The sequence below is a fragment of the Acomys minous genome, assembly GCF_964271855.1.
Source record: "Acomys minous genome assembly, chromosome: 7".
NCBI lineage: Eukaryota > Metazoa > Chordata > Mammalia > Rodentia > Muridae > Acomys > Acomys minous.
This window is the reverse complement of record NC_140488.1, coordinates 16,556,266-16,569,042: the sequence shown is the minus strand read 5'-3', so window position 1 is coordinate 16,569,042 and position 12,777 is coordinate 16,556,266. Positions and strand designations below refer to the sequence as shown.

At 36.6% G+C, this 12,777-nt stretch overlaps 1 protein-coding gene across 12 annotated transcripts in view; it reads right to left on the bottom strand.

Annotated features, from left to right (window-relative positions):
* ATP11C (ATPase phospholipid transporting 11C (ATP11C blood group)) overlaps positions 1–12,777 on the bottom strand; it is a 159,656-nt gene that overhangs the window by 18,805 nt on the left and 128,074 nt on the right. For all 12 annotated transcript variants that reach the window (XM_084790699.1, XM_084790703.1, XM_084790700.1 and 9 more), the window contains 2 exons: positions 4,751–4,810; positions 1,584–1,711 (listed from right to left, as the gene is read on the bottom strand). In XM_084790699.1, coding sequence (XP_084646825.1) covers positions 1,584–1,711; positions 4,751–4,810 — 188 coding nt within the window. The remainder of the gene's footprint in view (positions 1–1,583; positions 1,712–4,750; positions 4,811–12,777) is intronic.

Below are 12,777 nucleotides of genomic sequence, written 5' to 3'. Positions count from 1 at the left end.
TCCTAATTATATTTGTTTATATATATACATACACACACATACATAATACTTATTAGAAATGTAACCTTTTTAAGGTAGATCTTAGGTTTCCAACAAGTCAAATCACATGTTAGGGGCTTAACAATGACATCCTGATGAATGGCAGGTAGACAGATTAAGTAGCACACTCTTCTCAGTCAACAACAGAAAGTAAAATGAAATAAGGCTACTACTTCTAATGAAGCAGATCTGTACAAAGAAGATGGGTTTATGCATGTGTCTTATTTATTTATTTATTTATTTATTTATTTATTTATGTTTCTATTTTAAATTTCTCTTACCATGGATCAAGAGTGCCTAATCACTCATATAGCACACCTATTGATAATACTACAGAAATGTCACTGGGCTATGTTATCACAGTTACATAATGTAAATGCAATGGGCCTTTGCTTACTTGGAACAGAGAATGAAACCATGACAAATTATACAACTTTTAAGCTACAAGACTTTTAGGTGCAAATCTGAAATTTTGGGGATGCCATTTGTAAACAGAAAAGTGGGAGAAGAAAGATGTGGCTGTTTCCCAGAAACAGGAAAAGTACCTCTCTAGCCAGTGTAGCTTTCCTAGTCACTGACTTAGACTGGAGGACAAAACTACATAGTGATTCTTGTCCTTGCAAAAATCTATGGGAAAAGACTGGCAGGGGTCTCATGTTATACTGAAATACCAGTCAAGACTTCTTTGCCATACTTAGATGAAGAAGCTGTGAGAAACTCTGAATAAGTCACCCAACATGAAGAAAAGCATAAATAAAAAACAAGAATGCGGGTCTGGAGAAAGGCTGACTAGTAACAGCTTGAGTACTTCCATATAACATGCAGCAGATGTTACCAGAATATTGTTTAAAGGCAATAAGTCAGCTACACATACCTGCTCTCTTCACAAAAGAATTAGTTCAGTTTTCAAAATTCTATTAGGAATATAAAATAACCAACGTTTCATGTCAATATTTTTCAAAATGTCTGAGTCACTAAGTGTTAAAGGTGAACTATATAATGCCACTGCTAAAATTCAGTAGGGCACTGTAGAGACCCATGTTTATAAAGGAGTTATCACGGTAACAATATTCTGTTGCTAGGAATAAGCGAAGATCAAGTTTGATCAAAGCTGGTACCCTCTGCAATGTTAGGAAGGGAAGTTGCACTTTAGGCTGAGCCACAATTGTGTCACAGCCTTTATTTGGCACCTCTATGTAAAACAGTGCAATAATTTGAGACCTATACCTGCATCACAAATATATGCATTTAAGTACAGGACTGCTATCTAGAGAAATATACCACTCTCCTGTTGAATGATCTGTTTTAGCTGAAAATTCACAACAGAAACACTTAATGAACCAAGTTATCAATTCTGTGTCCTTCCTATCTGTAGATGAAATAAAACACATTACTTAAAGCCCAGCATGGTGGCTTATACCAATAATACAAGGACCAATACAAGAGAATTTCACAAATTCTAGACTAGCCCGAGCTACATAGTGACTTCCAAACAAATCTGGACTACAGAGTGGGAAATTATCTCAATGACAGTTCCAACTTACATATACAATCGAGGGTCTGAGGTCAGAATATCAATGTTGATGTGCTGTTCCAGGAGACTGTAAGCCAGGATGGGCAGGGATGTGAAACAGATATTATACATTGTAAGATAAGCAGCATCATAGAGTGGCTGAAAAGACAGACAGACAAACAAACAGGAAAAAAATATACTGTAGTCATTCATCTATGAGATAATGTATTTGCAAAAACCTACAGCTATAATCTTCCCCCCCCAAGACAGGGTTTCCCTGTTGTAGCCAGGCTGGCCTCGAACTCACAGAGATCTGCCTGTCTCTGCCTCTCTGAGTGCTGGAATTACAGGCGTGCGCCACCATGCCTAGCTTAACATAGTTTTTGAAAAATGCTTTTGGAGTAGCTTAGGCAACTTTGTAAATAAGGTCACTCTACCTGGTAAAGATTAAAATATTAAACAATTCTATGTGTCATTATTAACATACTTGACCCTTTAATAGGATCTTAATAATATTTCCTATTAACTTTACATAGATTTTTCAGTGGCTAAAAATGTAGCTATTTAGTAGCTCTCTCAGAAAGACCAAATAAGTACAAGGCAGGAGTCCTTACAAAAACTAAACCATAGGGAGAAGCCAACCCATCTTGGAATTTTTTTCCTGGTTAATACTTTACATATTTTTGGTTAATATTTTATAATCCCCAATCATGTAATAAAGTTCAAATCCTATAATAAGGCCATTTTAGCACCCTTTTCCTGAAAATTCCTCTTATGTGTGTTCTTACTTCCTTAAAGCTAAGAAACATAGTTTAATCAACTATAAGTATGTGCTTAGTGATCTTAGTCTTGAGTGCTTTGACAGTATTGAACTCCCAAATATATGATGGCATCCTGAAAGCAGCCATTAAATACTGGACAAGTGAACACAGAAGTCACACCACATTTGCAAAGGATCAATTAGGAAATCACAAAGCTTTAAAAACAATATTTCTAGGGAAGCAGAGGCAGGCAGATCTCTGTGAGTTCGAAGCCAGCATGGCCTACAAAGCGAGTTGAGGACAGCCGAGGCTACACAGAGAAATCCTGCCTGGAAAAAAATTTTTCTTTTTCAGATTTTAACATTATGTGTATGTGTAGGTCTATGTGTGGGCAAGTTTATGTGAATGCATGTGTCCAAGGAGGCCAGAAGAGGTAAAAGATCCTCATGGAGTTGGAGTTACAGGTAGTTATGAGCTATCCAACATGGGTGCTAGTAACCAAACCAAATTCAGGTTCTCTGATACAGTATGTGCTTATAAACACCACACCATCTCTCTAGCCTATAAAACTTCTATTGAAAAAGATTTAAGTATTTTATAAACTTTGTTCAGGTCCAAGTATTTACTGAGTTCAGTATTAGATACACACTGCTAGGTACCATATAGACATTTTGTGTTGTCTGAATTAAAGACATCATATATTCACACACATATTTATATATGTAAATGTTCTCTGATTAATAAAATCCATTTAAATGTGACACTAATCAACACAACTATGTAATTTTACCTAGTGAAGTAAACACACATTATAATAAAAAGTGATGTGAAACAGTTTTAAACAACTTGAACAGAACTTTTTAGCTCACTCACTAGTTAGCTTCCAACCATTAGTGGAGAGTGTAATAAGTCCAAGCACTGAGGACAAACATGATTCATCCTTTATTCACCAAGGAGTTCAAATTCAATACAGAGAGCAGAATTGGGGGTAATCAGGGAGCTAGTAGATCCAGAGGAAGGGATCTCAATATTAATTGGTTTCAACAGAAAAAAAAGCAAGAGAGAGTATATTCAACTCTCAGTGAAATTAAGAGGATGGCTCTGCATGGAATATGGAGACAACTTTCACATATTTTCTATGAACAAAGATTCAAGATTAGCAAAAAAAATTCTTTCACTGAATTAAAAAGCATAAAAATGTGTTATACTTCTAATTTTCAAATGAAAGTACTAGTTCATGACATACAATACTAAATTTGCTTTGGAAACTACCCATTTTCACTAATAAGTAAAATAAAACAACAACTCCTCAGATCTACTTTTGCTTCAGGATGGAACTTCAAGGTTACGTGAGAGTTAACTGCAGTTCTTAGATGCATAATTAGAGGAGATAGAATGTCCTCCAAACAAGGTTAGTTGATAATATTGTCATCTTGTTGAACGTGTTACAACTGTTTCCTTTTCATGGAAAAACAGCCACATAATATCCTAGCTTTACTAAAGAAAGAGGTTTCGTTTTATTTATTTTTATTTTTAATTTAATTAATTAATTTAATTGTTATATATGCAATGCTCTGCCTGCATGTACACCTGCAGACCAGAAGAGGAAATCAGATCACATCAGAGATGATTGTGAGCCACCATGTGGTTGCTGGGAATTGAACTCATGACCTCTGCAAGAGCAGTCAGTGCTCTTAACCTCTGAGCCATCTCTCCAGCCGTAAAGAAAGAGGTTTTGTTTTAAATAGTCTCATTCCATTTCTATATTTCCATACCACACTCGGAATTCCAGAGAGTAGCTAATGAGGTTCTGGATTGAATAAAGACTACCTATATGTACTCCAATCACACAAGAAAGCATGCTGCTGCCAGCACCAACACAAGTCCATAGTAAAAAGTAAAGATCTGCACTCCATGCCACCTCCTCAGAGACCATTCCTTTACCTGGAACAATTTTAAGATGTCTGCTTAGTTTCTTCTCTAGGGTACTCAGGTCTGTCTACATGTTACCTTATTAGAGAGATTGTTCCAGATAGCTCCTTTAAATTAATAGCCACCCACCTTGTCATATGGTGGGTATATATGCTTTCAGTATTACTTTATATGTTTTATTGCTTATATTTTTCCCTTTAGAACACTGAGATAGTATCCCATATCACATATTTAATTGTCTGTCTCTTCCCTATCACTATAAGACAGTTGTTTGAACAATGCCAATATCCTCAGAAAAACATGGCTTTCAAGCATTTATAATTAAGACAAGGCTTGCCTCTAAAGTTTGAAAATTCAGACACAGATACCTCAAAGACAGTCACAGATGTGGTTACCCAGCTTGGCAACATCATTAAATTGCTTATGTATTAACCCAATTTCTGAGCTAGTCATAATTATTGCTCCTGTATTTCCTATATATACTTCTACTAAGAAGGGCACATACCTGTTGTGAGAATCCGCAGAAGAATTGGTATAAAAACTGTGGTAAAATGAAACACAGGTTCTGGAAAATATTAAGACAAACATTAGTATTTTCCCTTAGTCAATTTTAAAAACCAAAAGAGGGTACTGTACAAAGTCATTCTTAAATCCTTCTGATGTTGGAATGTAACAACTGTTGCAAAGATGTAAAGAAATTAGTTTTAAATGATTAATTCATAATAAGAGTAACTTTTGCCCCCTAAAAGAGGATCTCACTTCTGAGAACCTCTTGCTATTTTTGAAAATTTCCTTTGTTTTTGGAGACTAGATCCCACACTATTGTCCAAGGTAGCCTGGAACTTGCTATGTACTCTTATCTGGTCTCAAACTAACAGTTTTCCTCCTGTTTTAGCTTCCTACGTGCTAGGATTGCAAGCATAAACCAACATGCCTGGCTTGCTGTATTCTTCTTATAAGAAAGAAATTAGTTCATTTGACTTGAACACCTAATGTATTGTCCCTTAAATATCAATTGGATTTATAAAATCATTACACTACATAACACCCAAAGCGTGTATTATTGTTATTGTTGTTGTTATTATTATTATTATTATTAGATCTTGGTGTCTGTGCTAACAGTGTTCTGTTCAGAAAGTCTTTGCATGTGCCAATGGATTCAAGGCTACTCCTCACTTTCTCTTCTATCAGGTTCAGTGTATTTGGCTTCATGTTGAGATCTTTGATCCATTTGCAGTTAATTTTTGTGCATGGTGATAAGTATGGATCTATTTGGATTCTTCTATATGCAGCTGTTCCATTGGACCAGCACCATTTTTGAAGACATCTTTTTTTTTCCAGTAAAAAAAAATGAGGTGTCCATCCACAGATACGTAGATTTATGTGTGGATCTTCGATTCAATTCCACTGAATGTCATTTCTTTTTGTGTGTGCTAATACCAAGCTGTTTTTATTACTATAGCTCTGTAGTACACTTTGAAACCAGGGATGGTGATATATCCAGCAGTTCTAGTATTATTTAGGATTGTTTTTAGTTATTTTGGGTGTTTTGTGTTTCCATAATCAAGGTAAAGATTGTCCTTTATAGATCTATGAAGAATTGTGTTAAAAATTTTATGGAAATTGCTTGGAATCTGTAGATTGCGTTTGGTAAAATGACCATTTTTTACTATGTTAATCCTCTCAATCCAAGAGCATAGGAGATTTCTCCATTTTCTGAAGTCTTAAATGGCTTAAAGACTTTTTCCACGAGTGGGTTTCTCTGTGTAGCCCTGGCTAGCCTAGAACTCACTCTGTAGACTAAGATGGCCTCAAAATCAGAGAGCTCCTTCTGCCTCTGGGATTAAAGGCATGTACTACCACCACCCAGCTGAAGTTTTTATTATTAAAGTCTTGATTAGTTAGTTACCACAAGATATTTTATGCTAGTTGAGGCTACTGTGAAAAGTGTTACTTCCCTGAATTCTTTCTCAGCGTGTTTGTCATTTATATATAGGAGAGCTACTGATTTTCCTGAGTTAATCTTGTATCCAGCCACGTCACTAAAGGTGTTTATCAGCTGTTGGGGTTTCCTGGTGGCATTTTTTAGGGTCACTTATGTATAATATCATATCATCTGCAAATAACCATATCTTGACTTTTTTCTTTTCCAATTTATATCCCCTTAATCTTCATCCCTTGTACTATTGCTCCAGCTAAACCTCAAGTATTATATTGCTAAGGTCACTGCCAGTCATGTTCTAGTTCAATACTAGGCAGTGCCCAGCACACCACCATAACAAAACAACCGAAAAGCCACACCAAAATCCATAAATGGTAAGACAGTGTCAGACTGAGGGATTACCTTAAAAGATAGATTAATGCTGAGACAACAAACAGTAAAACTTCTAAGAGTTGGAAAGCATTATATTCTAAAGTAACCTGGTTGGATTATGTAAGAAAGATTAAATGAAAAAACAGACTTGTAACTAAAGTATTCCATTAATGAGGAAACAATTTGAAAATGTAATGACAATAAAAGAGGTAGGGGAATGGAAAGGCTGAAAATATGGCTCAGCAGTTAAGAGTATACATCAGAGACGATGGAGTTTTGTTCCCATTATCCACATGGACAATTTACAGTACCCTTAATTCCGGCTCCAGGGTCATATGATGCCATAGGCACCTCCAATCATGTGCACATACCCCCCCCATACACACATATTACTACATATTTTTTTTAAAGAAGAGGGAATGTATTTTTTTTTTAATGCTACGCCAAAAGTAGTTAAAAGATTAGAAATTCTTTCTGAGCAAAAGACAGCTGTATAAAAGGAATAGTGTTGAGTCAGTAATGTAGATGAAGATGGATACAGAAGCCATTATCTACATAATTAGTCTCTAATACCCTTCGTTGTAAATTGGGCTTATAACAATTTCTAACCACTTGTTAACATTGGATAAGTTAAGCCTTGTTTTCTTCTTTTAACAGATAATTCATTCCATCTGGTGGCAGATACTTGAATTGCAGGCCAAAATCCAACTGGAGGCAAACAAACTCTTTGGGAAGAGTCAGATTACCAGACAAATCTACACGACAAATCTTCATAGGGACTTCCTATCAGGGAAAGGTCAAAAGAAATAATCAGTGATGCCAAGCCCAACAGAACCTAACTCTGAAGTAGATTCCTGGACTTAACCTACTGTGAGAATATACAGTTCTCAAAATTCCTAGCTGTAGAACCAAGACCAGTTATAACACTTCTCTGAGATCTATATATCTATATATATTTGGAAATGATACTATATAACTTGCCTCATAGGAGACTTGTGAGGATTCAGTAATAAATGAAGTACTTCTGTCAAACAACAGTCTATTTTACACACACTGAGTTCATTATCATCATCAAAGTTATACTCTTCCTCAATGTTTGGTCCAACAACCAGTTAAAGGCTCGCAACCTAGTATATACACATAATCACATACTATCTATACATTTTCCCTTCTATAAACACATATACATGTTTCCTTTTCCTTCCTTGTCTTTCTTGTTTTGGAGACAAGGTCCCCATCATGTTCTCAAACTCATGTAAACCAGGCCCCAGCCTAAAACTCACAAGAGATACACTTGTCTCTGCTTCCTGAGTGCCAGGATTAAAGGTGTATCTGGCTCATTTTTAATGTTTTTATTTAACAAATGCACTTATAGGAGCCTTGTCATCCGGTGCTATTCGTAGCAAGAGTGATCACTGATGATGACTCATTTGAATCATAGATGAGAGCATGAATGAAAGAATGAAACAGGAGATGTTAGACAAGATGGTGGACATCATATAGGCTTGGTTCAATAGACTAGGGAATAACCTGGGGAAGGCTCGGTAACCACTACCAGAAGAGATGAGTGATAGCCACAAAAAAAATCTCTAGTCTATTTCAAAGTAAAATAGGAAACCTTGAAATCAGAACATAAAAAATACTGAATAGGAATAGCATAGTCTGGGGAACTCCTTTCTCTCTGTGAAGTCATCACTGAAACTCTCAAAAATCGGCATAATACTCTCAGTAAAAAACAAAGAAGGAAGAAAGGAGACAAAAGTTATGCATGGTGGCTGTAGAGAAAAGATTTTCTGAAAAACACATTTTCCTTGGCATTGAACTGGTACAGCTGTAGAACACTATTTTAAAAGACCCCTGCTGAGTTAAGGGCTTGGCAGGCTCCAAACAATACATGGTCTGCAATTTTTCATTCGAAGGGAACTATAGAGTCAACCTGCACAGCAGAATTCCTCTACACTATGGTGAAAAAGCACTGTATCAAAACCTCATAGTGCCCAGCTAGGTGGAAACCTGGTCAGACAGTGAGAACACAGACTCCCATCCTCACTGTATGGGAGGATACAAGGGAGGGGATAACCACTGAGATGTAATATGAATAAATTAATAAAATAAAAATTTAAAAAACCAAAACAAACCAAAAAAAATTCTGTAAGTCAAATGATAAACTCCTTAAAAAGTGTCACCAAGAGAATGGATCAAAGGGAAGATAGGATATCAGGTCTCAAAGACAAGGTAGAGGAACTGAAACAATGACAAAAATAATAACATGAAGATAGAGATGGCTCAGTGAGTAAAGTCATCTGCTGCCAAGCCTGGCAGATGTGCGTGCATGCGTGTGTACACAAAATAAATGTAACATAACAATATTACAATCATAAGTTATACTTGAGATTAATGGGACACTATGGAAAGACTAAAACAATGAATCAGAAAAGTTCCCAACTCTAGGGAAACAAGTGCTCATACAGGTATAGGAGTAACTTAAAACACCCAAACATATAAGACCAGAGAAGGATGTCTCCACATTATATTATATAGTTAATACAAACAAAAAGAACAAATGAACTTACTGGACACTGCAAAGAAGGAACAGAAAGTTACCTATAAAGGCAGGTTCATCAGAATAATACAAGTTTTCTAAACAAAAACTTTAAGGCTAAGAGAGCTTCTAGAATGATCCATTTCAAGCTCTGAAAGACAACAACCAACCCAGACTATTGCTTCCAACAAAATGGTCTGTCATAATTGAAGGAGAAAGAAAAATTAACTGTGATAAAAACAGGGTAGGTGAATTCATAACCACTAAACTACCTATATAGAAAATATTTGAAGGACTCCTTTGGACTAAAAAGAAAGATAAACAAGGCTACAGAAAAGAATAGACCATAGAAGAGCAATAGTTAAGCAAACCAGGAATAGGAATGACAGGAATTAGCATAACATCTTTCAATAATATCAATATTAATGGTCTCAATTCCCCAATCAACAGACACAGATAAGCAGATTGATTTTTAAAAATAGGATCTATCAATACATTTGTTGTCTCCAAGAAATATCCTTCAGCTACAATCTTAGAGTGTAAGGCTGGAAAAAGGTATTGCAAGCAAATGGAATGGGGGGTGGGCAAAAATTAACAGCAAAACAATAATAGGTGTCTTTAATGCCCTACTCACAAACAAATAATTATCCTTATTTAAATGATACGACAGATGAAATTAATTTAACAATTTTCTATAGAAATTCTATCTAAACACAATATACTGTAGTCTTCTTAGCAGCTCATGGACTTTTCTGTAAGATATAACATACAAAACCAAACAGTACGTAAAGTCTTAATACATCTAGGAAAACTAATTTCTTGTACTTTACCTGACAAAAAAAGACTACAAGTAGAAACCAATAGCAAGAGAAAATATAAAACATATACAAAGTCACAGACATTGAAAAAAATCTCTCTGATCCAGGAGTTAGCACATAGCTTCAACTCCAGCACCTGGGAGACAGAGGCAGAAGCATGTTGATCTCTGCATCTCAGGCCATCCTGATCTACACAGTGAGTGGCAGGCCAACCAGAACTACATAGTGAGACCCTGTATCAATAACAACAATAACAACAACAACAACCACAACAACAACCCAACCAACGAGCCAGCCAGCCAGCCAGCCAGCCAGCCAGCCAACCAACCAACCAAAAACCTCTACAGAATGATGAATAGGCTACTGAAATCAAGGAGGGAGTTTAAAAAAAGTCAGAGAACTAAATGAATATGAAAAAATAACATACCAAAACCTATGGGCTAAGTACTCCTGAGAGTGAAATTTAAACCTGTAAGTATCTGCATTAAAAAAAAAAATCAGATGTGGCTGGGAACTTAGCTCATCTGGGAGGCGCAAGCTCAGCATGTGTAAAGCCCTGGGTTCATTCATCAACACCACATGAATGCAGCATGAAGGCATACACCTCTAACTCTAGTACCTGGGAAATAGAGACCAAAGAAACACAAGTTCAAGGTCATCCTCAGGTACATATTGAGTTCAAAGCCAGCCTGAGAAACAAGATACCTTGCCAAAGAGGGAAAAAATCAGAGCTCTCAAACAATTAACAATGTACCTTTGGGCCTTGGAAAATCAAGTACAATTACTGAAATGGTCAGGTGATACACTTTTAATTACAGCACTTGTGAACCAGAGATAGGTGGATCTTTGTGAGTCTAGGCCAGCTTTGTCTGCATAATGAGTTCTAGACTAGCCAGGGCTATATAGTAAGAAACTGTCTCAAACAAACAAACAAACAAGCACACCAACAAAACCAGTGTTCATATCAGCAGTACAGATATTAAAATTGGAAGGCTACGTAGAAAATTAACATGGATGACAAGCAAATTCTTTTTTGGGTGTGTGTGGGGGGGGTTTGAGACAGAGTTTCTCTGTGTATCCTTGGCTGTCCTGGACTCACTTTGTAGACCAGGCTGGCCTCGAAATCACAAAGATGTGCCTGCCTTTGCCTCCCGAGTGCTAGGCTTAAAGGCATGCGCCACCACGGCCTGGCTCGACATGCAAGTTCATAAAATGTTCTGTGTTCTCATAACACTTGCTCATTGTTGGTGGGATTGCAAACCGGCATAGTCATTATGAAGGCGGTGTGGAGAGTTCTTAAAAATGTAAAAATAGGTCTACCATATGACCCACCTATACCATTCCTTGGGACACGTCCAAGGACAAGGACAAGGAAACCTATCCCACAGATACTTACTCAGCCATGTTTATTGCTGCCTCTATTTACAATAGCTAGGAAATAGAGACAACCTAACCTAAATGTCCTTCAACTAACTGATCAATGGGTAGTGGATACATTTATACTATGGAATACTATTTAGCTGCAAAGAAAAATGAAATCAGTTTTGCAGGTAAATGAAACTAGATAAAGATCATATTGAGGTGAAATAACCCAGACCCAGAAAGACAACTGTCACATGTTCTTTCTCATGGTAGGCTCTTGGCTCCAAATCCTCAGACTTGAGTATGCATCCTGGATTAACTGTAGAAACCACGAAAGTAAGGAGGGATCACTGCCGGTATAGGGGAGTTGGGGAGAAATAGAAAGGGGGACACAGTACAAATGATTCATCTGAAAATGAGGAAAATGGGGGTGCTTTAATTTGGAGGGAAGGAGAGATATATACAGGAGGAAGAAGAAGGGTGAAGTTACAGTAAGGGTATTTGGAAAAAGTCATAAGGAATCATACTATTAACGATATACCCCCCCAAAACAAACAAACAAAACAAAAAACAAAAAAACAAGCCTATGAAACATGTAACTCTGTATATAAATGGGCATATATAGTTTAAATGAAATTTTCTTTTCTGGGCTGACAATGCTCCCTCCAAAAGCCAAAGACCACCTAATAAAAAACACCAACGATAGGCATGAAAAGCCTTCTTTTACGTTGCTGGCAAGCATTGTCCAAGAGACTCCAAAAACATACGCTCCATTGCTATTACCCATGGTTGCCCCTGAGAGGTGCAAGGTTTAAGTCCTTATTGCTAAAAATATCATGTACTTCAGACAAAGGACCTGGAGGCTCCTGTGCTGGAACTGACCTGAATGTCTCATTCCTGAGAAATTGCATTCAGAGGACACCACGCAAACTTTCAAATAAGGGAGACAGCTATGATCCCTAGACTGAGCAGGTTATATTCAGGAATGTATGTATGCATGCACGTAGGTATGTATATATGTATATACATATGTACATATAATAGAAATTAATGAAAAGAGAGGCCATGGAAGTGGACAAGAAGAGGTATATGAGAGAGTGTGGAGGAGGAAAGGGAAGGGGAAAATGATGTAATCACATTACAATCTCAAAAATAATAAAAGGAAAAATTGAAATGAAAAGATACATACATATACAAAAACCAAAATCAATGAAACAAGCATTTGATTCTTTGAAAGGATAACAAAAATCCATAAACCCTTAGCTAAACAATTTATCTCTTAGGCCTTGATCTATATGTTCTTAATGGATAAAGTATTATTATATTTAATTTATACTTTAATAAAGCTGACTGTGGGACTCTTTCTGGATAAGGTTGAAGTCTGACTTCTCCAGATAGCTGTTTTGCACTTGGTCTATAATGGTGGAGTCCCTTTTCTTAGTGGCATTCTCACTCCACCTAATCTGGTAACCTAGATCTTGTAAAGAGTATCCCAT